The following is a 23,131-nucleotide window of genomic DNA, read 5'->3' as shown; positions in this document are numbered from 1 at the left end:
AATGAAAGGTTGTTCAAGCACTTTCCATGCCAATTCTTGTGGAGAGTGTTGTGCTGTAACGAAGTGTTGGGTCAGTCTAGTAGAGGTCTTTTTACATCGAATCGTACTCTTATGTTCCAGTATTCGAATTTTCACTTGTCTGGTGGTCATCCCTACATATCGAAGGGAACAAGGACAGGTAATAAGGTAGATAAGATTACTACTATTACAGTTAGTATGATTCTTCAAAATCCAAGGTCTGGATGTCCCGATATCAATGAGGTGAGGCTTTGTTCCCAGCACTATCGGGTAAGGTTTTTTCGCTCTCATGTTTTATGTATTTATCCTATGCGGATTCATGTTGTTATGACACATTCTCGTAAAGTTTTTTTGTTTTGATCTGCAGGTATCATGATATTTGGTCATTTGCAGTCTAAAGACCACATTTTGGTTTGATATCCTTTTTGAATTTATCATTCACCACATTTCAGCAGCAGCATTTATTGTTGTAAGGTCCTGACGAAAGCCTGAATCCAATATGGTTTATATAGGCTAAAACATGTTGACCAGTAACCATCACACCATAGCGGTTTATATCCTTACCGCTGGTGTACTGCACTTTTAACCCTGACAGCAGGCATATTCCTATTAAAATTGTTGTTCTATGCCTTCTAGCCAGTTTTAGAACTCACCTGATTTTTCACTTTTTTCACATTGTTTATTTTGCGCTGCGACTTCACTCACACTTTTGGCTCATCATAAAAGGGTTTAGGATACCCTATATATTCCTATAAAACATCCCAGAGCTCCTCCCTCACAGAGAGGGGGTTGTAGCCCCCAAAGGAACAAGGAGTTTCCTTTGGGAGGAGAATCCCTATGATGAAGCATGTCACCACTGGTGAGTGATCGATTACATCCTAACAAGGGATCTGCCTGTGGATGATTTCATAAAACTCATATATATGTTTTTTCACATACATTCTTTATATAAGGAGTATTGTTTGATTTGCGTATACTATTGATACTTGTTTAGACCCTAGAATTCTTTTGTATTGTACGGTCTAAAATAAAACAACCATATATTTTTTTTATATAAACCATTGGCCTAGAGTTCAGTTCTTGAGTGTGTGAGACCATTTGCTGACTGTGTGTACAACAAATGCTTTACACTGTCCTCTGATACTGCCTTACTGCTCGACCAAGCTACCACTTTAGAGAGTAAGGTTATATCTAACTTTAACCTCTGCCAAACCTCTGGGGACTGTGGACTCTGTACACACTGTACCTATTTGGGATCAGTATATACAGAGCCACTTTCTCACACTGCGCGCCCATTCTACCAGGGCGACAGCAGCTACCACAGCGTTGGAGTTGGTGTCCCCCTGCAAGACATCTGTCAGGTGGCCACTTGGGCCTTGTTGCATACTTTCACTAAGCTCTATTGCCTTTATAGTCGGGTCCGGAGAGACTGCTTCTTTGGCCGTTCGGTTCTCAGTGACTTTCTGGTGTAATCTCACTTCGCAGAGCCACCACCGCGGTTGGCATTGCTTGTGTATGTGTTCTAAGGTAAGGAATCTATCACTAACTTGTCTCTTTCAGATGCACAAGTTACTTACTTGTGTAACGATATATCTGTAAGAGACATTAGTTAGTGATAGATTCCTTACCACCCGCCCATCCTCCCCGTTCTGCGAACTGTTGTCTAGAGTTCAGGCCATCCCTTTCAGGGCCCTAGCTCTATTGCACCAGTAGTCGATCTCTGGCATGGCTCTGCGCTTCTGCCGCGGAAAAGTTGTGTACAGAACTGACGGCGGCGCACGTGGGCGCGTCTAAGTAGCTCTGACGACGTAATCTCGGCGGCTACGATGCCAGCGACGTACGGGGAGCCGTACGACGACGCCTACAGACGTGCAGGGGTACTGCTGACGAAAACTTTCCGGATCCAGTCTGACGCCTGGGGATATTCTAAAGTAAGGAATCGATCACTAACTAATGTCTCTTACAGATATATCGTTACACAAGTAAGTAACTTGTACGTTACACCCTCTACCCAGACAGGCTTTTGTTCCTGAACTCCTGAGAGCAAGAGGCTCTCATCCTAGAAGGTCAGAAACGTGTCTTTGGTGGCAGGATGTCAGAATCCTCTCAGCAAGCACACCGGAGTCTGGTAGGTTTTCAGGGGGACCTTAAATTGCCCTGTGAGTGCATGTTATTACTATTTACTAGGTGCTTACAGTGGTAGCTAAATGTTTGGCAATTGGGGAAACAATTTCACAGTTTTAGGTAAAGAACACTGGTACTAGGAACCTGGTTAGCAGGGACCCTGTACACCCCAGTCAAAGTTGCATCAAAGACCAGACAACGTGTGTGTGTGGGGGGGGTCTGGGGGGGGCAGTATTGCAATAAAATCCAGTTTCCCACACATCTTCAATTTTGTTTGGTGCTGGTTAAATGCTTTACAGTTCTTCCTTTGTGTAAGACTTGCTACTCTAGAGCCACAGCTACCCAGGGTTGAGCTGAAAGCTTAAGAAACAAAACTTAAGGGTCCTAAAGGTGAGTGTATTACACGGTAAGGTCGCACAACCACACCATATAATACACCCCATTTTTCTTTTTTTACCCGCCCAAAGAAGGATTATGAGACAGTGGCATACAAGGCAGACACCTGATTGGTGGGGATCATCAGCTAGTCTACGAACCTCACAAACTATATCTAACATTTTCCATCCCTTTGGAGGTACCCTAGTCCTCCCTGGGGTTGTATTTACTTGTCCTTCCGATTTACAGCTTGGTGTTTTTATAGTGAGATCTATGACCTCCAAATTTCTACACTAGCCGGAATGTACTTCTCCTGGCATGCTGTTTGGCTACCAGCTCAGATATTATTGTTGTCCACTAACTAGTGAACCAAACCTGACTTTATATTGGTGAGTGGGTGGTTGTGTGTTTTTTTTTTTTGCTCGAGGCATGTGTGCTGTGGATAGATATGCTTTGCATACTCCTTCCATCTGGTTGGGTCCGGATGTTTGCAAGTTGTTTTCCTTCAAATAAGTCTTTCATAGTCCCGAGGTAAGGTGACTCCTCCTTTCGGTGATAGTGCGCATGGACATCGACTCCATTGTTGGATTGTTTTTTACTGCCATCCGGTTCGGATGTGTATTGCCGCGCTCCGGTTCGAAACCATTCTTAGGGTTCCCCACAGTGTGTAATCTACTCTACCCTCGATGGTGTTATCGTACGCGTTTCCCTCTCTCCGCGTCCCCATTAGATTGGAAAAGTCTCATCTTCGATCGAAAACATGGTGGACGGGCTTTGGGCCTAGCCGCGTCGCTCCTTTCTTCTGCCGATGGAACGGACCCCATTTCAATTATGTACCCTTGCACTGATCTACACCAAGTCTGCAACTTGTGCCTCTCACCCGAGCACAAGGAAGAAGATTCTGATGCCTGTCGATCATTCCGATCGAAAAAGACGCTTCGAGATCGTCGGGCTCGACGACGAGAAATGCAGCGCCAAAGCACTCCGCATACTCCGGATGTCTTTTGGGAACAATCCGAACATGAAGCCACAGCTGCGGAAGAAAAAGAGGCCTTCTCGGTCGCAGAATCCGATTCTGACCTAGAGATCGATTTAGAGTCCGAAGACATTTGAGCGGGACAGGTGGTCATGAGTACTAAAACCCCTGTACTCCATAAGCTAACTTCCACAAAACATAAGGCTTCGGCACCACCTCTGCCTCCGGGCCTTGGTCGGCACCGAGACGACGTTTCTGACGCCCCACCCTGGCACCGAAACAAGTAGTCAAGCCTTCCAGCTCTGGACGAGACTGTTCTTCTTCGGACCCGGAACATTCTGCTCTGAAAGACAAATCTAGTTCAGAGCCGAAATCCTCTGTTTCCAAAGACGAGACGGACAAGTCCGGTTTGCCACCGAAACCTTCGGCGCCAAAATCCAAAGAAGACATGTCAGATTCCCCGGAACTAATTTTAGACATTATGAAAGACGAATTGGATCCAAAGCAGAAAAAGCTTTGCATCAATATAGACACTGGACATATATTAGCCAATACTCCTTCCAAAAGGAAAGTCAGTTCAGAAGACACTGGGTACAAGATCCACCTTAAGAAGTGGAAAGACATTGCTACTATCCTATCCATCCTACTTTTCCATCCCCTCAACCACTTCCTACATCTTCACCTTTACCAATAGTGCCAGGCTCGGATCCACTACACATAACACCACAAGGATCTCCTCACAAGCAGCCTGATTTAGGAGGTGGGGATGATGACGATGATGACCATATTCCTTTACCCACAGATCTGTGGGATGATTATAATATTGATCAACCTATAGATAATGATCCAGAACTATACCCTGCAAAACCTTCACCTCCAGGTGATAATGTTTCCTATCTAGAGTTAATTTCCAGGACAGCAGCATATCATGGGGTTACACTGCACAATGATCTTCGATGATGATGTTTTTATTTGAGGCACTAGGGTCTTCAAATAGAGTTAGCCAGAGTCTCCCTATTCGGAGACATGCAGATTACATTTTTAAGGACCCTGTTCGGGCACGAATTTTAACACCAAGGGTTGATAAAAAATATAAACCATCACCTTCTGATCCGGTTTTCATTAAAGGACAGCTCCCTCTAGATTCACTGGTAGTTTCCAACTCTCGTAAAAGAGCGATCTCACAGACATCTGGAGATGCTCCTCTCCCAGATAAAGAATCAAGCTTATTGACGCATCTGGTAAAAGGGTTGCTGCTAAAGCTGCTAATCACTGGTGCATTACCAACACTCAGGACGAGATGGAAGGCCTACTTCAATACCTCCTTGAAGAGCACAAGAAAATGGCACAAGAGCTAGTCCAAGAAGGAAATCTTATCTCGAATACTTCTATTAGATGTGTGCTAGATGCTGCTGACACTGCAGTGAGAGAAGTTAACACCAGCATTCTCCTATGTCGGCAGGCCTGGCTTAGAATTTCAGGTTTTAAACCAGAAGTACAACACTCTATTTTAAACACTCCTTTTAACAAACAACATCTTTTCGGACCTCAGGTTGATGAGGCCTTAGAAAAAATTAAAAAAGACACAGACGTGGCGAAATTTTTGGGAGCACTGCAATCTCCTTCAAGCAAAAGCTCTTTTCGTCGCTCATTCTATAGAGCAGGGTCTAAAACTACATCCTCAGACACTAACACTTCCTCGTACAAGTCCAACACGCAACCCTCGTCCGGTAGAGGTTTCTTTAGAGGAGGGGACAGAGAAAACAATTTGAAGGGCAGATTTAAGGGCCCGTCCACATGTAGCTCCCCTTCTCCCAATAGCATTGACTTGCCCACACTTCCCCCCCCGATCATCTAACACCTGTCGGGGGAAGACTTGAACAATTTCTCCCCATTTGGCAATCTATAATGTCAGACAATTGGGTGCTAGATATTATCCGACATGGTTATTGCCTGGAGCTCATCAGCAATCCTCCCAGCATTCCACCTTGCATTCACAAACTCTCGTCAGAACACCTGCAGCTTCTCAAACAAGAGGTACAAGCTCTTTTAACAAAAGCAGCTATAGATCCAGTTCCATTCCAGTACCAAGGTTCAGGAGTTTACTCTGTACTTTCTAACCACCAAGAAGGACAGCTCCTTAAGACTAATTTCGGATCTAAGAACATGAAATCTGTACATACTTTCAGAACATTTCCACTTGGTCACGCTTCAACTGGTCCTTCCACTGCTACAGCAAGGTGATTTTATGTCCACACTAGACTTAAATAACGCATACTTTCATATTCTGGTTCACCCAGCTCATTGCAAATACCTCAGATTTGTGATAGGAGGAAAACACTATCAATTCAAGGTACTCCCGTTCGAAGACACAAAAAACCACAGTGGTAGGGACAATTTGCGCTGGGAAATGAATTATTAGTACTGTGTGTAAATAAGAACCCTTGCTACTAGGTTAGCAATACGACGACCACCAACATCGTAATTTAGGCAAACTGGGTTTACCTTAAACATCAACAATTTATGAAAACCGAGCAAAAGGGTTCAAAGTGAAAATCAAGTAATAATGCTAGTGCACATCAATTAAAATCTCAGATTAAATTCCAGCTGTTCATATCTTGTCTTTATTTCTTGACTGAGTAAATTATTAACTCCACAGGAGAAAGAAAAAGAAAAGATGAGTTACCAGAAACCAAAAGTGACCCCACCATAACAAGATTTCTGTGAGGGAAGGCATACAGTAATGTACAACATATTATTTTGTATACACTACCTTAGAACAAGATATTACAATCATCCAGTAAACAGATGGAAAGGCAAGAAAAGGGAAGCACATAGTAAATTTCCGAAGGGTTATTCAAAGTTAATGTACAATATTTAACAGAGTTATTTGAAATTAACATCATGGCCTGAGGCTAACGTGAACAGGTACATAACATTCAGTTATGTACCCAAGAAGTACTGTAATTCATTTTCAATATTAATCCCCATATTCACCGCATGTAACCTCAGAATCCAACGTGCTTCAGACTGCCGCAGCTTTAGTTCTCGATTACCACCTCTAGTATCACTTGGTACTGATTCCAGAGCATGAAATTTAAAGTTCTGTTGTTTATTCTGCTCTGAGCATTCTAAAGCATGATGAACTATAGGGTATCTATCATCCATATTTTTCAATGCTCTGAAATGTTCCGCAATTCGAATTTTGAGGTTCCTAACTGTACTACCCACATAAATCACACCTTGCATCAGGCAACAGCATAGACCTGTTTCATAAGATGGTTGAAAAGGACTTAGATGCCCTAGAAAAAACTATTAACCATCGGAAATCTTTCCCCCATGTTGATAATTTAACATTCAAAGAAAGACTCGCACTGAAACAACTGAGGGCAGACTTGTCAATCACAATAAGAGAAGCCGACAAGGGAGGCAATATTGTAATAATGTCTACAGAATATTATGTACAAGAGATACTTAGCCAATTAAACAATACATCATGGTACTTCCCTTTTCTTGCCTTTCCATGTGTTTACTGGATGATTGTAATATCTTGTTCTAAGGTAGTGTATACAAAATAATATGTTGTACATTACTGTATGCCTTCCCTCACAGAAATCTTGTTATGGTGGGGTCACTTTTGGTTTCTGGTAACTCATCTTTTCTTTTTCTTTTTCTTTCTCCTGTGGAGTTAATAATTTACTCAGTCAAGAAATAAAGACAAGATATGAACAGCTGGAATTTAATCTGAGATTTTAATTGATGTGCACTAGCATTATTACTTGATTTTCACTTTGAACCCTTTTGCTCGGTTTTCATAAATTGTTACTCCCGTTCGAAGTAACGACTGCTCCCAGACTATTCGCAAAATGTCTAGCAGTAGTGGCGGCACATCTCAGAAGACAACAAATTAATGTCTTCCCATATCTGGACGTCTGGCTCATCAAGGCCAGCACTCACAAAAAGTGTCTACACCCCCCTCAGACTACATTAGACCTATTCTACCAATTGGGTTTCACAGTCAATGCTCAAAAGTCTCACCTTCAGCCTTCACAAATGCGGTCTTATCTGGGAGCGACTCTAAACACTTGTACAGCTCTATCCTCTCCCAATACAGCCAGAGTTCAGAATATTCAATCTCTGCTAATATAGTTTCAGGCCAATCAATACTTAGCAGCAAGAACGTTCATTGCAACTGCTAGGGATGATGGCATCATGCATCTCAATAGTGCCTCATGCAAGATTGCACATGCGTCCTCTACAGGAGTGCTTAGCACGTCAGTGGAATCAGTCTCAGAGTCAATTAACAGATCTAGTGTTGGTAGACAGCCGCACCCATCGCTCTCAGCAGTGGTGGAACACGCCAGACTTCTCAAAAGAGCAGCCTTTCATTGACCCTGTTCTACAGATCATGCTAACAGCAGGCGCATCCCTCACAGGTTTGGGTGCCCATCTTCACAACTTGACAATTCAAGGTCTATGGGACAAGAAGTGCAAAGCTCTGCACATCAATTATCTAGAGCTTCTAGTTGTATATCTAGCACTGCAAGCTTTTCAGTCTCACCTTATAGGGAAAGTTGTCCTAGTCCGCACTGACAATATGGCAGCAATGTACTATATATACTAAAACAGGGTGGGGGCACATTCTCTGCGACTGTCACGCCTCTCTCAGATGATTTGGCGTTGGGCAATTCATCACAAAGTCCATCTTCTGGCAGAGCTTCACCGAGGAATGGACAATCAGATTGCCGACCTCCTAAGCAGAAGGCGACAACAAATTCATGAGTGGGAACTTCATCCCCAGGTTCTCCTTCCATATTTTCAACAATAGGGATTCCCACTAAATAGATCTGTTAGTCACAGTGGACAACTCAAAATGCCCAAACTTCACCTCCAGGTTCCCATACACTCTAGCCAAAGGCAATGCCCTGTGGATGAACTGGTCAGGGATATTTGCCTACGCTTTTCCGCCTCTCCCCTTTTTTCAATTTCTGGTTTTGAAGCTCAGGCAAACATCCCTCATACCGATTCTAGTAGCTCCCACTTGGGCTCGTCAACCGGGGTTCATGACGCTTTTAGAACTGTCATTACTTCCGCATCAAAAGCTACATCTCAATTCCAGTCTTCTCACGCAGAACCATGCAGAAGTCAGACATCCAAATCCCAAGGAGCTCAACCTAGCGATTTGGCTCATGAAGTAAGAGTTTGGATATCTTAACTTGCCATCAGAATGCATGACTATTGTTAAAGAAGCAAGAAAGCTTACTACCAGAGCATGCTATGCAGCTAAATGGAAATGTTTTGTTATGTATTATACTAATAGCAATATTAGTACTCTAAATGCATCTATTCAAAATATCATTTTTTACCTACTGCATGTACAACATGCTGGTTTGGCCTGCACTTCCATTCGTTTGCATCTTGCAGCAATAGCTGCATATTTGCAAAACAGACAACATCTATCTCTGTTCAAGGTTCCAGTAATTAAAGCCTTTATGGAGGGCCTTAAGAGAATGTTACCACCCAGGGTACCTCCAGCACCAGTTTGGAATCTAAACATTGTGCTTACACGGCTCATGGGTCCACCTTTAGAGCCATTACACAACTGTCCACTAAAGTTTCTTTTATGGAAAGTGGCCTTCCTCATTGTGATCACTTCATTGAGGAGAGCTGAAAGCTTTAACCCTAGAAGAACCCTTATTTCATCTTCATAGAGACAGGGTTGATTTCCGCAACAACCCAAAGTTCCTTCCCAAAGTTGTTTCTGCTTTTCAAATCAACCAATCAGTTGAGTTACCTGTGTTCTTTCCTCAACCTGATTCAGTAGCAGAATGAGCTCTTCATACTCAGAAGAGCGCTATTGTACTACATTAAAAGAACAAAAGATTTTCGCAAATTAAAACTGTTCATTGCATTTGCTACACCTCAGAGGCAATCCCATTTCTAAATCTGGTATTGCAAGATAGATTGTTGAGTGCATTAGCACGTCAGCAAGCCAATATAGGTCATGCAGTGCTAAAAAGACCCTTTCAAACAGCTGCAACATCTACTGGTTAGCCAACGCTTTGGGCAAATACTGCTATATAGTCTATGCAAAGCATGTGTATCTACAGCACACATGCCTCAAACGTATTATGCTACTTACCCAGTAAGCATCTGTTCTTGGCATGTAGAGCTGTAGATTCACATGCGCCCTCCCACCTCCCCGGGCACCTCTAACTGTTGTAATTTTGCATTATGTACATCACATACGCATGGACATCTCTCTACTACACTTACTCCATTCTCACCCTCTTGCGGGAAAACAATCTAACTATGGAGTCAATGCCCATGCGCATTATCACCGAGAGGAGGAGTCCCCTTACCTCGTGACTAGGAAAGACTTCTTCGAAGAAAAACAACTTTCAAACATCTGGACCCAACACTAGATGGCAGGAGTATGCAAAGAATGTGAATCTACAGCTCTACATGCCAAGAAGAGATGACAGATGCTTTCTGGGTAAGTAGCATAATATATATTTATTTATTTATTTGGCGGTCACCAGTAGGAAGCTAAAGTTAGGACCTAGTTTCCATAGGAAAAGCTTTTTTTGGTTCGCTAATAATTTTAGCGCCGTTTGCCGAATCTTCATGAAATTTTCAAAACTAGATTGCTGCTCACTTCAACTGCTGTCTGGAAAGTATTATCAAGCTGGGGTCAGGAAAAAAGGGGGATCCGAAAGCGAATTTCCCCCATTAATTTTCACATAGGGATTTTGAACATGACTACAGCCCGAACCGCTGTACGGAATTACACCACATTTAGCAGAAAGCTAGATCTTGGCCCATAAAGTGCTTTTTGTAATTTGGTGCTAATCCATTCAGTTGTTTTTAAGTAATGAAAATAAAAAATAAAAAAAGTATGTATGTATATCTAGGAACGCAAATCCTCTGTGGATCCGATAGATCTCATTGTGAAATCTGATTGGCTGTCACCACTTCAACCAGCTATGTTCCGAGAAAAAAACAGACAGTGAGGCAGGGTAGGAATACCCTGAACCCCAAGGCCTGGTGGTGGGGTCGGGGCCCAAAACAAATTTATTTTGAAAAATGTTGGCACAAATTCACAGAGGATCCAGGGCAATTTTTTTTTTTAAAAAGCGTGGTCTTTTTTTTTGGTTGGTTTTTTTGCACCCTGCGTGGGAATTTGAAATGTCATTTTGGGGGAAGGCGCGCTCGTGGCTCCCTCCCCAGGCTGAATTTGACCGCCACCTCCGAGACCCAGCAGATATTCAGAAGGCGAACCCAACCCCCATGGTCCAGCCTTAGTAGTAGTGGGAGGGAAGCATGCAGCCCCCTCCTGGGCTGATTTTGGCCCGGGGACCTCCACCCCGGAGCCTCGCCTAGAAAAGTGGAAGGGAGTGGGGCCATGTCCCCCTTTCCCAGGCTGATTTCGATCCGGGAACGCAACCTCTGGGACCCAGCTGTGCCAAAAATAAGGGAGGGGGGCCGCATGTCCCCTCTCCCTTGATCTTTTTTGGCTCCAGGGTCTCCAACACCCGGGGCTCGACCTTGCCGACAAATTGGAGGGGGAACACGTGGCCCCTGGGTATTCATCCCCCAGTGCTGGCTCCAGCTATGTCCCCAACCCCCACCCCCCCCCTCTGGACATAGTGGTTTTCCTTCCCTCAATGGTGCGGGCAGGGAAACCGGTGTTTGCTCTCACCAAGCAATAGCAAACACAAAGTCTGCCCCCAGCTGGCGGGAGCTTATAAATGCTCCCACCAGCTGGGAGCGGACCTCTGATCTGTTTCCCTACCCGCAGTGATGTGGGCAGGGAACATATCAACATTTTACCCACCTGCAGGGAACAGGGCTTTTTTAGCTGCTCCCTGTGAGCGGGAGCAATGCCAGCTCCCACTGGATGCAGGGAGCCAGCTGGGGCTACAGGGCCTTGAGGTGCTCCCAGTATCTACGATGTATTGGGTGCTCTGGGTGGGCTCCAGGGCAACCACCATTCTTGGCTGGGCCCCGGGGGAGTGTCTCTCCTTGGACCAAATTGGCCTGGGAAGGGTGCTTTGTGCTCTTAAACAGTTGAAGGGCCTTGGGAGATGGGGTCCCCAAGGCCAAAATCGCCCCAGCCAGGCAGGGAGCCTTGTGCTCTGCCTCCCATTTACAATATGGCCGAGCCCCAGGAGATGGGGGTACCCGGGACCAGTATTGTCCCGGGGAGGGAGGCTTGTGTGCCCCCCTCCTGGGTTGGCTGCCTTTGGGTATTGGGCACCGGCCAGGATCTGTGCTCCCCCTTTCTCCCCCCCCCCCCCCCCCCCCCATCCCCACCCCTCCTCCCCATTCCGTGCACAGCCTAAGGCCTTGCTGGCGGTGGTTGAATTAACGTATGGTAATTAAATATTACTTTACGTAAAAATTCACTGAAAAAAACGAAGGTTGCAGGAACATCATAGTTAAGAAATGGTATTAAAAAACTATAACGTTATAGATAGGTTCAGATTTTACACACAGAAAACCATAGAAATTCAGCAGTTCTAGTTAGTTATTTCAAGTAAGTTTTACTTGTGCCCTAAGGTAACTATAACTCGCGCTCTCGCCATGCACTACTAGTTACCCCACATATTACATCACTCATGACCTCTTCTATGACATCATTGATGATATCACCTCAACATTTGCTGTAAAATTATTAATGTGAAAAGTTTGGAGGGCGGGAGTGCCAGTTATAATTTTTGCGGTATTCTGTTTCGGGATCTGCAGCCCCCTTTTAAACTCCTGCAATGCAAACAGCAATGCTGTGTTTGTTGAGGAGGCTTCTATTCGTACTGATGGGACTTCTCTCGTCGCAAGGCCCTTGGTACCAGGGGTAGCTTTTACAAGGGACTGGTATTTGTGCTAATTGTGGAAACAAAAGTACAGTTTTAGGGAAGAACACAGGCACTGGGAACCTAATTAGCAGGGACCCAGTGCACATTCAGTCAAAGTGCATCAGAAATCATGCAAAAAGTGCGGGGTGACCATGCAAAAAGGGGCACTTTCCTACAGTGCAGCATATGGGGAATCTCTATGACCTGGTCCAGATATCATAGGCTACTGCAAAAGTTCTGCAGTGGTGGCTGATAAACAGCGATTGGGTCAGCGGCAGACCCGTCTTCCTTCCCCACCCAGATTTAGCAGTGGTCACAGATGCGTCACTCCTGTGTTGGGACAGAGGTGAAGATCCGAGGACTCTGGTCTCTGACGGGTTCTCAGCTCCACGTCAGCTTGTTGGAGTTAAGCGGTTCTCTTGGTATTGAAACCCTTCTTCTAATCAATCAAGGGAAGGCTGGTTCAGGTATTCACGTACAATGATACCTCATTGTGGTACTGCAACAGAGTGTGGTGGGGTTCTGAACCCTCTTCGCCCCCGGACATGGCTGGACAGTCAAGACATTTTCCTGGTTGTACAACACCTGGTGGGCTCTCTGAACATCAGGGCGGATTAACTAAGCCGTCGAGTGGGGAGAACCTTGGTTAGATCGGTTTGCCATTGCCAAGAATGCTCAGTGTCCGCAATTCTTTCCATTGGCGTTTCGAAGATGGTTCACTCGGAGATGCATTTTATTTCCAGTGGGACTCGGGATTCCTGAACGCTTTACTGCCTGATACCAATACTAACTGGAGTTTTGAAGATGATCAGGACAGAATGGGGCAAGTCATTCTTATGGCTCTGGACTGGGCACAGAGAGTATGGTGTCCCGAAGTCCTGAACAGTAGCATATATCCTCCAATCAGGATGCCCCTTTGGAAGGATCTCCTGTTGCCAGTAGCAAGGCAGGGTTCTGTACCCAAACCTGTGCATACTCCGTCTTCATGTATGAAGTTTGAGCAGTGGCAATTGAGCGCCTTCGTTCTCCCTCCTGAAATTTGTGAGGTCATATTGGTTGCCAGGCGTCTATTGGTTGGATACGTTTTTGGCTTGGTGCCCTGAAAAGCATGTTGACTCTTTCTGCACTTTTTTCAAAAGTGTTGCTGTAGGCCTTGCTCTGGGCACAGTTAATGGGTATCTTTCGTCCATCTCTAGTCCCGCTCTGCTTTTTTGCAGTTGCTGGATCCACCCTTCTTGTTCAAATCACCCATTGTGACACATTTTCTAGAAGGGCTTCTGCATATGTTTCCCCTACACCTTCTGTTATGCCCCAATGTGGCCGTAATTTGTTTTTAACCTTCTTTATATGTTCACACTTTGAACCCATACATATTTGCACTGTAAGACCATTGACGTTTAAGGCAGTCTTCTTGGTGGTCATCTCATCAGCCAGGAGGATCAGTGAGCTTTCTGCTCACTCTCTGTATTCCAGCTTCTTCCTAGACAAGCTGGTCCTCCGCACCTGAGCCTCTTTTTTGATGAAGGTGGTGACTGACACCTTGCCACGTCAGCCAAAGCATCACACTGCCTACCTCTGCTCTGCCTCACACCTTCAAGGAGTAGTAGAAGCTCCATCGAGGCAACCTGAAAAGAGTGTTGTTGTTCTAGATTGATTGCACCAGAGAACACTGGAGGTACAATCAGCTCTTTGTTGGGTTCGCTGGAACTGAGGGCTTGCTGGCTCACTCAGCCAGAGCCAAAGCTGCTATCACTGTGTTAGCTCACGGAGCCCTCATCCTGGACTCTTGTGAGGCTGCTACGTGGGCAACCCTGCACATGTTTACCAAAAACGACTGCCTTGACAGGTCCATCATGACTGGCATTTTGCCTGTTCGGTCCTCCTGAATTTTTTGTTCTGAGCCAGTTTGCAGACCCACCTCCAGGGACCCATTGCTTTGGTATTTATTCTAAGCTAAGGAATCTGCGGCCAGAAGTCTCTATCAGATGAACAAGTTACTTACCTTTGGTAGCACCTTACCTTGTAGAGAGACTATGGTGCCGCATGTGAGAAAATGGGGTGTGTTATGTGGTGTGGTTTTGCAACCGTACTGTGTGATACTTACCAACCCCTTTAGGACCAATAGGTTTCATTTGTTAAACCTTAGCTCAATACTTGCAGCTGTGGTTCTTGAGCAGTCGAGAGTTTAAACAGCACATAAACGACTGAAGGATTTGACAACACACTCCAGAAATCTGACACCAATGTATAATTCCTGAGATATAAAATTAACAAGGTTTAGTAAATCAACTCCAGTGGAGAGCCAGTCAGGAGGACGAACAAGGTCCTGAGAATCAGTTACCTTTGCAGGTGAAGCCAGGCACTTTATCCCTTTTCCAATGGATTCTTATAGAAGTGGTCCTGGTGCAAGGGATGAAGGATGCTGTAGATGCGATGCGGTCCACGGGGGTCTTCCTATGGCTACTCCTCGGTCCACGAAGGGGGCGAGGTGATCCTGGTCACAGGGTGGACATCCATCGCAATCCTCTTGGTGCTAGTAGAAGTCCAGTTGCTACTTACCTAGGTGATAACTCAGCATCTGGGTGACCAATCTGCACTCAGACGACTTTCCTGGGCTCAGCGAACTCGGGTGCAACTTTGAGCATTGGGTCCTGGTTTCTGGTGCTGCACGGCAGTGGTTGATGATCTGAAGATTTTGGGCTTCCAACTTGCCCAGCAGACTTCCAAGCTGTTGTATCCCTGTGCTGTGAACAGGAGGTCAGCTAACTTACCCTTGGAGTCTCTTAGCTTTGGTTGGGCTCTGGAGATGACCTCCCCGATCAGGACACAGCAGGCACAGTCCCTCTCTTTTGCTAGCCATCAGGTTCAGCAAGTGCAGTCCATGTCAGTGCAACCTATCTTTGCTGGTTCCACGTTGCTGCAGGACAGTTTTCCTTCGGTCCTTCCTCCAGTCCAGATGAGTTCCTGAGGCGCGCGGTACCCTGTTTATGCTCAGAAAATGCCCGCAGGGTGGAATGCTAGTGGTAGCTAATGGGCTACTAGGTTCCCTCCCTCCTGATAAATCACTTCCTGCAAAGCGTGGCATCTGGCTATCCCAGGATGCACCATTCTGCTTACTTCCAAGATGGCGGAACCACTCTCACGGGGTCCGGAGCTCCTTAGCCCAACCCAGAGGTGTGGCTACCACAGGGGCTACACAACGGTTTCACAACCGGTTTCTTCTCGCCTTTTCTGGTGCAAGCTAGTCTCCCTAAACAATGGGGATGCCCCTCTCCCAAGTGTTCCTCATTTGGTCTTCAAAGCTGGCTTCAGTTTGAATCACGCCTTTGGGCCAACACCTGTGTGGCTTCCTGCAGGAGGGAGGTAACACTTCTCTGCAGTGCAGGTCCAATTGCCTTCTTTTATGGGAGTTGTTAACATGTCTCCCTAGGAGGGCAGAAAGATGTCTCTGGTTCAAGCTCCATGTACAGTTGTTAAGGGCCCAGGAAATTTAAGGTAGCAAAGTGTGAACTTTGAAAAAGTTGTACACTAACTTGGTACATTAATTTCGACTTGAGAACTTAAGTCAGGCTTAATGCAATGAGTTATTTGATACCTTGGAGTATCAACTTGGGTCACAACAGTCAGGAGTTTAACACAGCTAAACGGTCAACGTGTAACCCTGCATTTGCCAATGAAGCAACCAAGCCGTTCAATAGTAAAAAACGCAGCTTCAAATTTGTACTGTTAAAGCATGTAGAATGCATATTCTGCCCATGAAATATGCTGCACCCTGCCGGTGGGCTTGAAATGGCTGCCATAGAAGTGACTTGTACAGGGTTCAGGGGGATATCTGACTTTGCCATGGCTTTAAATGTAAAAGTCGGTTTAGCAGTTTGAAACTGCTCTTCCAGTCTGCAGTGGTTGGCTGGAAGTCTCGTTTTACTCTAATCACACAGAGGGTGGCACAACCAGTACTACAATCCCTGGGGTGACTTTTTAACTTGCAGACCCGTGGTACCATATAATAGGGACTTACGGGTAAGTTAGCCTACTCCTATGCGGTTTAGCCAATGTAACATACAAATTTTGGGGTCAGGGCACTGGCACCAGCGCTGAGGTCTGGTTATCAGGCCTCAGTGTGCTTTGAGTTGAAAAACCAGCAGCTTCAGTCAAGGAACCTGGGGGTGACTTTACAAAAGGAGGCATTTCCTTACATCTACTAATTTGGGGCTCTGTGTCTGGACCCGAAGACAGTCTCAGAAGCAACTGTCAGTGTGCGGGATTGCCGCCTCAATAGGTACCGCATGTAATTTCCAGAGTGGAACAGTGTTATTGTCGAACCACACAGGGCTATCTTCCGGTGCAGAGAGGTACTACTGAAAAGTTTATGAATCCATTCTGACACTTGGGGAATATTCAAAAGGTGAAAAAACTGGCGGTAGATAGGGTTTCTACTAGAAAGAGTGTTACCAAATGTAAGTAACTTTTTCATTTCATTTGTAACATAGTGCTTTTTTGGTTTGTGTTTACTGATTTATAGGATGTCATAGACATGATTAAAATGTTTAAGCAAAAAACGGTGTTTTTTAAATTGATTTATGTTTCCACAATTACCGGTTGGATAGACTATTTTAGCATGAAAATAACATTATTACCATACCATACAATGACAAGCCATGCCATTCTAAACAATGACATAACGTTACTGTACAATGACACAATATACCATGCTATACTATACAACAAACCATACTATATTGTACAATGACTGGCCATGCCATACCATTCTATACATCAGGCCATATATATACAGTGACATACTATATAATGACCGATCATACTATACCATACCATACCGTGACAGTCCACACCATGCAATGCTGTGCATTAAAAGTCCATACAATATTATACATGGACAGATCATACCATACGATAATGTACAATGACAGGACATACAATACCATATAATGCAATAAGAGAGCATACCAGACTAGCAAATGAGAGGCCATACAATAACATGCCATATATCATATCATTTCATATCATACTATGCACTGACAGACCATAACATACAATAACAGGCCATACCACATCATATATACCGTAACGTACCATACAACAATAGGCCATACCATACTGTACAAGACAGTCCATAATAACATATCATATCATACTATATAATGACAGATCATGCCATACAATGACATGCCATTCCATTTTATACAATGACATACCATACTATACAATGACAAGCCATGCCATAGTATAGGATGATAAACTATAGCATATTATACATTGACAGGCCTTATCATACCATAATATACAATGACAGACCATGCCATCCTATATAGTAACAGGCCACACATCCTGTACTTTACAATGATGCATCATTGGCAGACCATACCATACTATACAATGACAAGCTGTACCATAGTATAGATAATAGACTATACCATACTATATAATGACAGGCCTTACCATACCGTACTATACAATGACAGGCTATATTATACTATACAGTGACTGGCCATACATCCCATACTATACCATACTAAACAATGACAAACCATACCAAAGTATAGAATGATGGACTTTTTTTGTAAAAGCGCACCATGCCGTGCTTTCACGTTAATGGCGGCTGCGCCCCTTCCTTTAGACATGGCCCTTAAAAAGAAAGGGGCACAGCTGCCATTTTAAAATAAAAAATGTAAAGATTTGCGTGAGATAGTGTCCTGCCTGCAAACCATTTAGCAAAATAGTGCTCGGATGCTGTAATTAAAGCCTACCCAGTAACAACACCTGTATCGGCGGGTGTCGTCATGGGAGGTTACAAAATGAGACAAGGTGGTACTGAGGAGGGGCTACTAAGCCTATTGACCAATGAAAAGCTTCAGTTTAGAAAGCACGACACAAGCCAATGAAAAATATGGGGGGAGAGTGGGCTGAACTTCAAGTCCATACCGCAATACAGTATGCCTCACAGAAAGTGCATGCACTGCCCAGCCTCGACCTACAAAATAAAAAGAACTGGGAAGCGGCCAGCTTTGAATGCGTTATAGGATTTCTTTTTTTTTTAAACTTTCAGCTGCTCTTGTTAGTCCAAGGTGGGTAGTTGCACTATACATGAGATTCTCAGTCCATATCAACCACTGAGTAAAGTGACACTTGATAGGAATTGGCATTTTTAAAAAAATATGTATCTGGGATCTTCTGTTTTCTTTCTCCAGGATGCTGGCAGCCAGCAAATTGGTTTCCTTTTGGGCAGCTGTAATGTGACGCTGGCTCTAACCACTGATGCCTGCCAGAAAGGCCTACCAAAATCGCACACCGGTGATATAGTGACATTCAAAGGTAAACCTATTCCCCTTCATCATCGTCCAGATGGAACCTGAGGCTGACCACACTGCTTGCATCCTGTGCCTCCGACGCATATTTCATGAAAATGGGTTTAAGATGTGCCTTTTAATAGCAGTGTTTGAGTGACTGCAATCTTTGTTCAGTGTTTGCGCCAACGTTGTTCAGTGTGTGTGTGACTTATGATTGTTATGTTTGCCTTTTGAATGTTCAGTTTTTTTTCAAGACCTGCGATGATTAGCTGTTTGTGAAAAGAATGTAAATGTTTTTTGTATTATGAGAAATTGGATTGTTGAATAGTCCTGCCAAATTGACCCAGGAGCAAAGCTGAAATAAAATTAATATGTAAAGAAGTTGGCAACTGTTTTTTGTTTTCCATAAGAAAAAGGAAAGATCCCCACACAAAATACTACCCCGACAAAATGGCCACAGTGGACACCTTAAGTATCATCCCTATTTGTATTCATGGTGCACGTTTATGAAAAATTCCAGTATAAAGTCTTGTATTGCTTTTACTTTGCAGAAATTAGATTAGCATGAGAGTCAGATAGCTATCCAACCAAACTACCACCTTTTATGGAGATTTTAAATGCACGGACGTAAACAAAATGAATAGTACACTAGTGAAAATGAATCCTCATGGGAAAGGAATATCAATCTTTTCATTAAGTACACATAGTAATTTACAGCTGTTTGCTGTTAACCAGTAGAAGGGGGGAAGAAATAGACTACAAACATTTGCCATGCGACTTGTTCAGCAAACTACCCATCAGCTCTGAAGTTCTTAAAACAGCCTGTATTTGCAGTATGTTTGCACTTGCCTGACTATTGTCTCGGCTTGAAAGGGTCCACTTGCTCCCTTTCCCAGCAAAGCTCTCTGCACTTGAAAGAAAGGCCCAAACCTAATTTCACTGTGGGCCTTTTTTCACTCCCTTTCTTGCCCCGCTCAGTTGCAGATTTCTTATCTGCTTCTTTTTTCTTCACTTGATCAATTTTGGGGGGATCATACAATCTGTACAAGAAAAGTAATGTTCTCTGTGCTTAATTCACTTTTTAACAAAGTATTCTCCCACTGTGTCCTCTGAAGTAATTGAGCCCATACCGGTTGCTACGTCAGAAAATTGCTGAAGTGAGAATTAAAAACAGCTGTTTCTGAGTTGCTTACATCTGTTTTTCAAAGGTTTTACTCTATTTCTGTCCTAAAAACCCTAATATTCGAGCAGCACAATCCATCTTTGTTCTTCCAAAAAGGTAAAAAGTAGTCCTCTTCCTTTGGGATAATTGGGGATGTATTATTCAAACTTAAAATTATATCTTGTTGAGGTTTCCACAATTAAGTGCTTGAATTAGGTTTCTTTGTATATATTTGCAGGTTGTACAATTGTAAATGTCTTCCACGTTTTTGTCACTGTGCTTGACTAGGGTTTTAATCCGTGAATGTGTGTTAGAGGTTTGCATTATTATGTATGTGTAAGAGTTTCATTCATCCTATAATTGTATGTTTCCTGTGATTGGAAACATTTGTGTGAAGCATTTCTGTTTGTCCTTATGTTTCAGGTTGGCCCTGTGTGGTGTGTCTTATTGTTCTTTTTTGTTATAAGGTTGGCCCCGTCTCGTTTGGTTTGTGATTGATGGAAAACACCTCGCAAAGCCCCCCAAGGACTGGTACCCCCCGATTCGAGATGCCAGCAATGACATCGCATACATTGAGGTGAGCACAGAGCTGGCTGTGCTGCGTGTGAGAAACTTTCCCTGTAGCAGCATCGTGACTCTGTCCTGAACAGGTTAAAATTTAGCAATCAAATAAATCCATCCTCCCTTTTCTTCATGCTCATCTTTTTGCAGACTTTTTTAAAGAATAAACTCACTTGCTATACCCTCAAACAGTTCATAGCCACCATGTTCAAGGAACACATGTATGGAAAATGGGTATAGCCATGAGGCATGTTCAGAATTAACCCATAAATGTTTTTAGTGCTTCCAAAATAACTTAACATACCATGCTCATTGATATCACCTCACACAATTTCCAGTGAAAATTCTCTCAAATTAATCCCCCTTTTTGCATTCACAGAGATTCAATAAATTTTTCTTGTGCAACATGTTTCCAGATTTATCCCAAAACATCCCCACAGAGGTCGATGTGAACCTTTCTGCTAGAATAATAAAACATTTCAGTACCAGCATACAAAAAAACCTACATTTTCTTAAATACATGGAGGAAAAGTAAGCGTCTGTGTCTTTGCTACATCTTTCAGTACCAGAAATCTTTCACACACTGGCTACAATTCTCATCAAACAAGAGAGTGTGTAAACTTAGTCATTTAACAATTCCAGCTTGTCTCCTTAGTTTGTCCTTCCATGACCGGAATCTGCCTGTGCCCCCTTCACCCATTTTTCTCTTGTTTTGTAAACTTATAAATTAACTGATTTGAACTGTACATGCTGGTTTCCCAGAATCCCTTTGCTTTATGAAAACAAAAAAATACTCTAACCCTTTGCTCTTTTAATTCTTAACAGGTTATCTATAGAAACGGCAATCAAATAAAATCCTGGGTGGGTTCAGAAAAATGCTGTCCTGTCATCATACTTTGACTCTTATCCTAGAATCACTTTATGCCATTTGTATTTTCTTCATACTATACCTTTATTGTATGATGGTGGAGAAAAACGTTATCCTTTTTCAAAAACATATGTGCATAATGCTGGATCAATGCTAAATCATGGCTACCAAGACCATCTGTCAATCTATTTAAAAAATATAGTCCGAAAATTTGGTACCTTGAAATGTTTTCCTGTTCAGTCCTTTCTTCGGTCTCACATGTCTGAGGTCATTGCTTTCATTGGTGAAGGAATTCCAAAGCTTCATACATCAGTGCCTGCTTGTTGCATTGCCTATCTGAACCCACTGGGCCAGGGCAGAGGACAAACTGGCATGTATAGGTGCCTGATGAAAAACAGTGACTCGCTCCTCTGAAGATGTATCTCCATCAGTCGGACCTTTGGTCACTGAACTAGACAGATGCTCAGGTTCACCAAAAACGATCTTTCTTCTGTGGTGTTTGTCTGTGTCCAACAGAAAATTGCAAATAACACACTTTTAGGTGAGAAAGACCTGGATGAAATATCCAGTGATCTGATATCTGAAACTCTTACACAGCATTGTAAACTTAATAGGTAGCACACTACCTTTGTGTGATCCTTCCATAGATTTGAAAGCATACTGGTTATATCTTGAGTATTTAAGTTGCATGATTAGTCTTTTTACTTCACAAGAGTCTACACAGCCACGGGTCTGGCCCTTATTGATGTATTTCAGGGTGTTGCAGGGATTCTGCTGATACACAGAACTATGCGAAGAACCCCAGGACCTCAGTGAATTGTGGTGTACCAGAAACTCACCTCAGAACCCAGAACCCAGTATCCGGCTAGCATAAGTGTCCCATTCGTTATCCGAGGTTTAGCTCGGCGGTCCCAATGAATAGACAACCCAGAACAAGCGACTCAGTACATACTCAGGAATGGTGGGAATCGAAGATACCTATTCGTATATTATTCTCACATCAGTCCACAACAATAATCAACAGAGACACGTTGTAAATAAAAGGGGTTTATTTTTATAGACCACGTGTCCTAAGATGCAGTACTTTGGCTAATACAAGCAGACAAATGATTAATATCAAAACCAGCAACATAGTTACAATACCATAGAATATAAAAGGGGTGATCATATTATAATGACAGTGGATACTACCACCTTCCCTTTACTAAGAAGCTAATATTATTATTATGCTAATAGAAGGTCTCTTAGGCTTGAATAGGGGACCCCATACCTCAAAGATCAGCTTAGTGAAATCACATCACAGGAGCATCAGGAGACTTCTCGCAGGAAGGCTCGTCTTCGGTCTGAATAATAAACATGATGTCTGTGATACTAAAAGCACTAATTTTCAGGCATTTGCAGCTGCGCGTGTGTTATGGCTAAATAGTGGGCCGATCAACCTAGAGTGAAAAACATGCATTGTGTAATAACCCAGACTGTTTGTCACACCATGTACAGACCAAGGTCGCTGCGCAGAGCTTGGGATGGTAACAACAGATTGCTCTTGTGTGAAGCAAGTCTCGAGTCAGCAGTTTGTTTTAAGAAATAACATGTAAACGCAGTGCCGTGTGCAAAAGCAAAAAGATGGCTTTCTAACATCTAACGTGGTTATGCTAACTTAACAATGCCTGTACGTATTCAGAGAGAACTCACTACACGCCCCCTTGATCGAAGCACTATTTAGTAGGCAAGAAAAGAGAGAACGCAGAGTTCAGTTTCGTCAGAGCAGAACAAGGCGTAACCAATCCAAAGGTTCAGAATGAGTTAAAGTCTGAAACGAAAAAAATTGAAAAGCAAAAGGGGAAACTGTGGTGTCCGGAAAAAAAATATAATCAATTAAAAAAA

The 23,131-nt window shown here is 43.5% G+C and overlaps 1 protein-coding gene across 6 annotated transcripts in view; it reads left to right on the top strand.

Moving 5' to 3' along the window:
* Positions 1–23,131, top strand: part of DIP2A (DIP2 acetate--CoA ligase A) — an 879,263-nt gene that overhangs the window by 376,737 nt on the left and 479,395 nt on the right. For all 6 annotated transcript variants that reach the window (XM_085645155.1, XM_085645153.1, XM_085645151.1 and 3 more), the window contains 2 exons: positions 18,558–18,681; positions 20,286–20,395. In XM_085645155.1, the coding sequence (XP_085501281.1) occupies positions 18,558–18,681; positions 20,286–20,395 (234 nt within the window). The remainder of the gene's footprint in view (positions 1–18,557; positions 18,682–20,285; positions 20,396–23,131) is intronic.

Source organism: Triturus cristatus, chromosome 3_1, assembly GCF_964204655.1.
Source record: "Triturus cristatus chromosome 3_1, aTriCri1.1, whole genome shotgun sequence".
Lineage (NCBI taxonomy): Eukaryota > Metazoa > Chordata > Amphibia > Caudata > Salamandridae > Triturus > Triturus cristatus.
The sequence above is the reverse complement of the archived record's forward strand: the minus strand, read 5'-3'. Positions and strand labels throughout refer to the sequence as shown.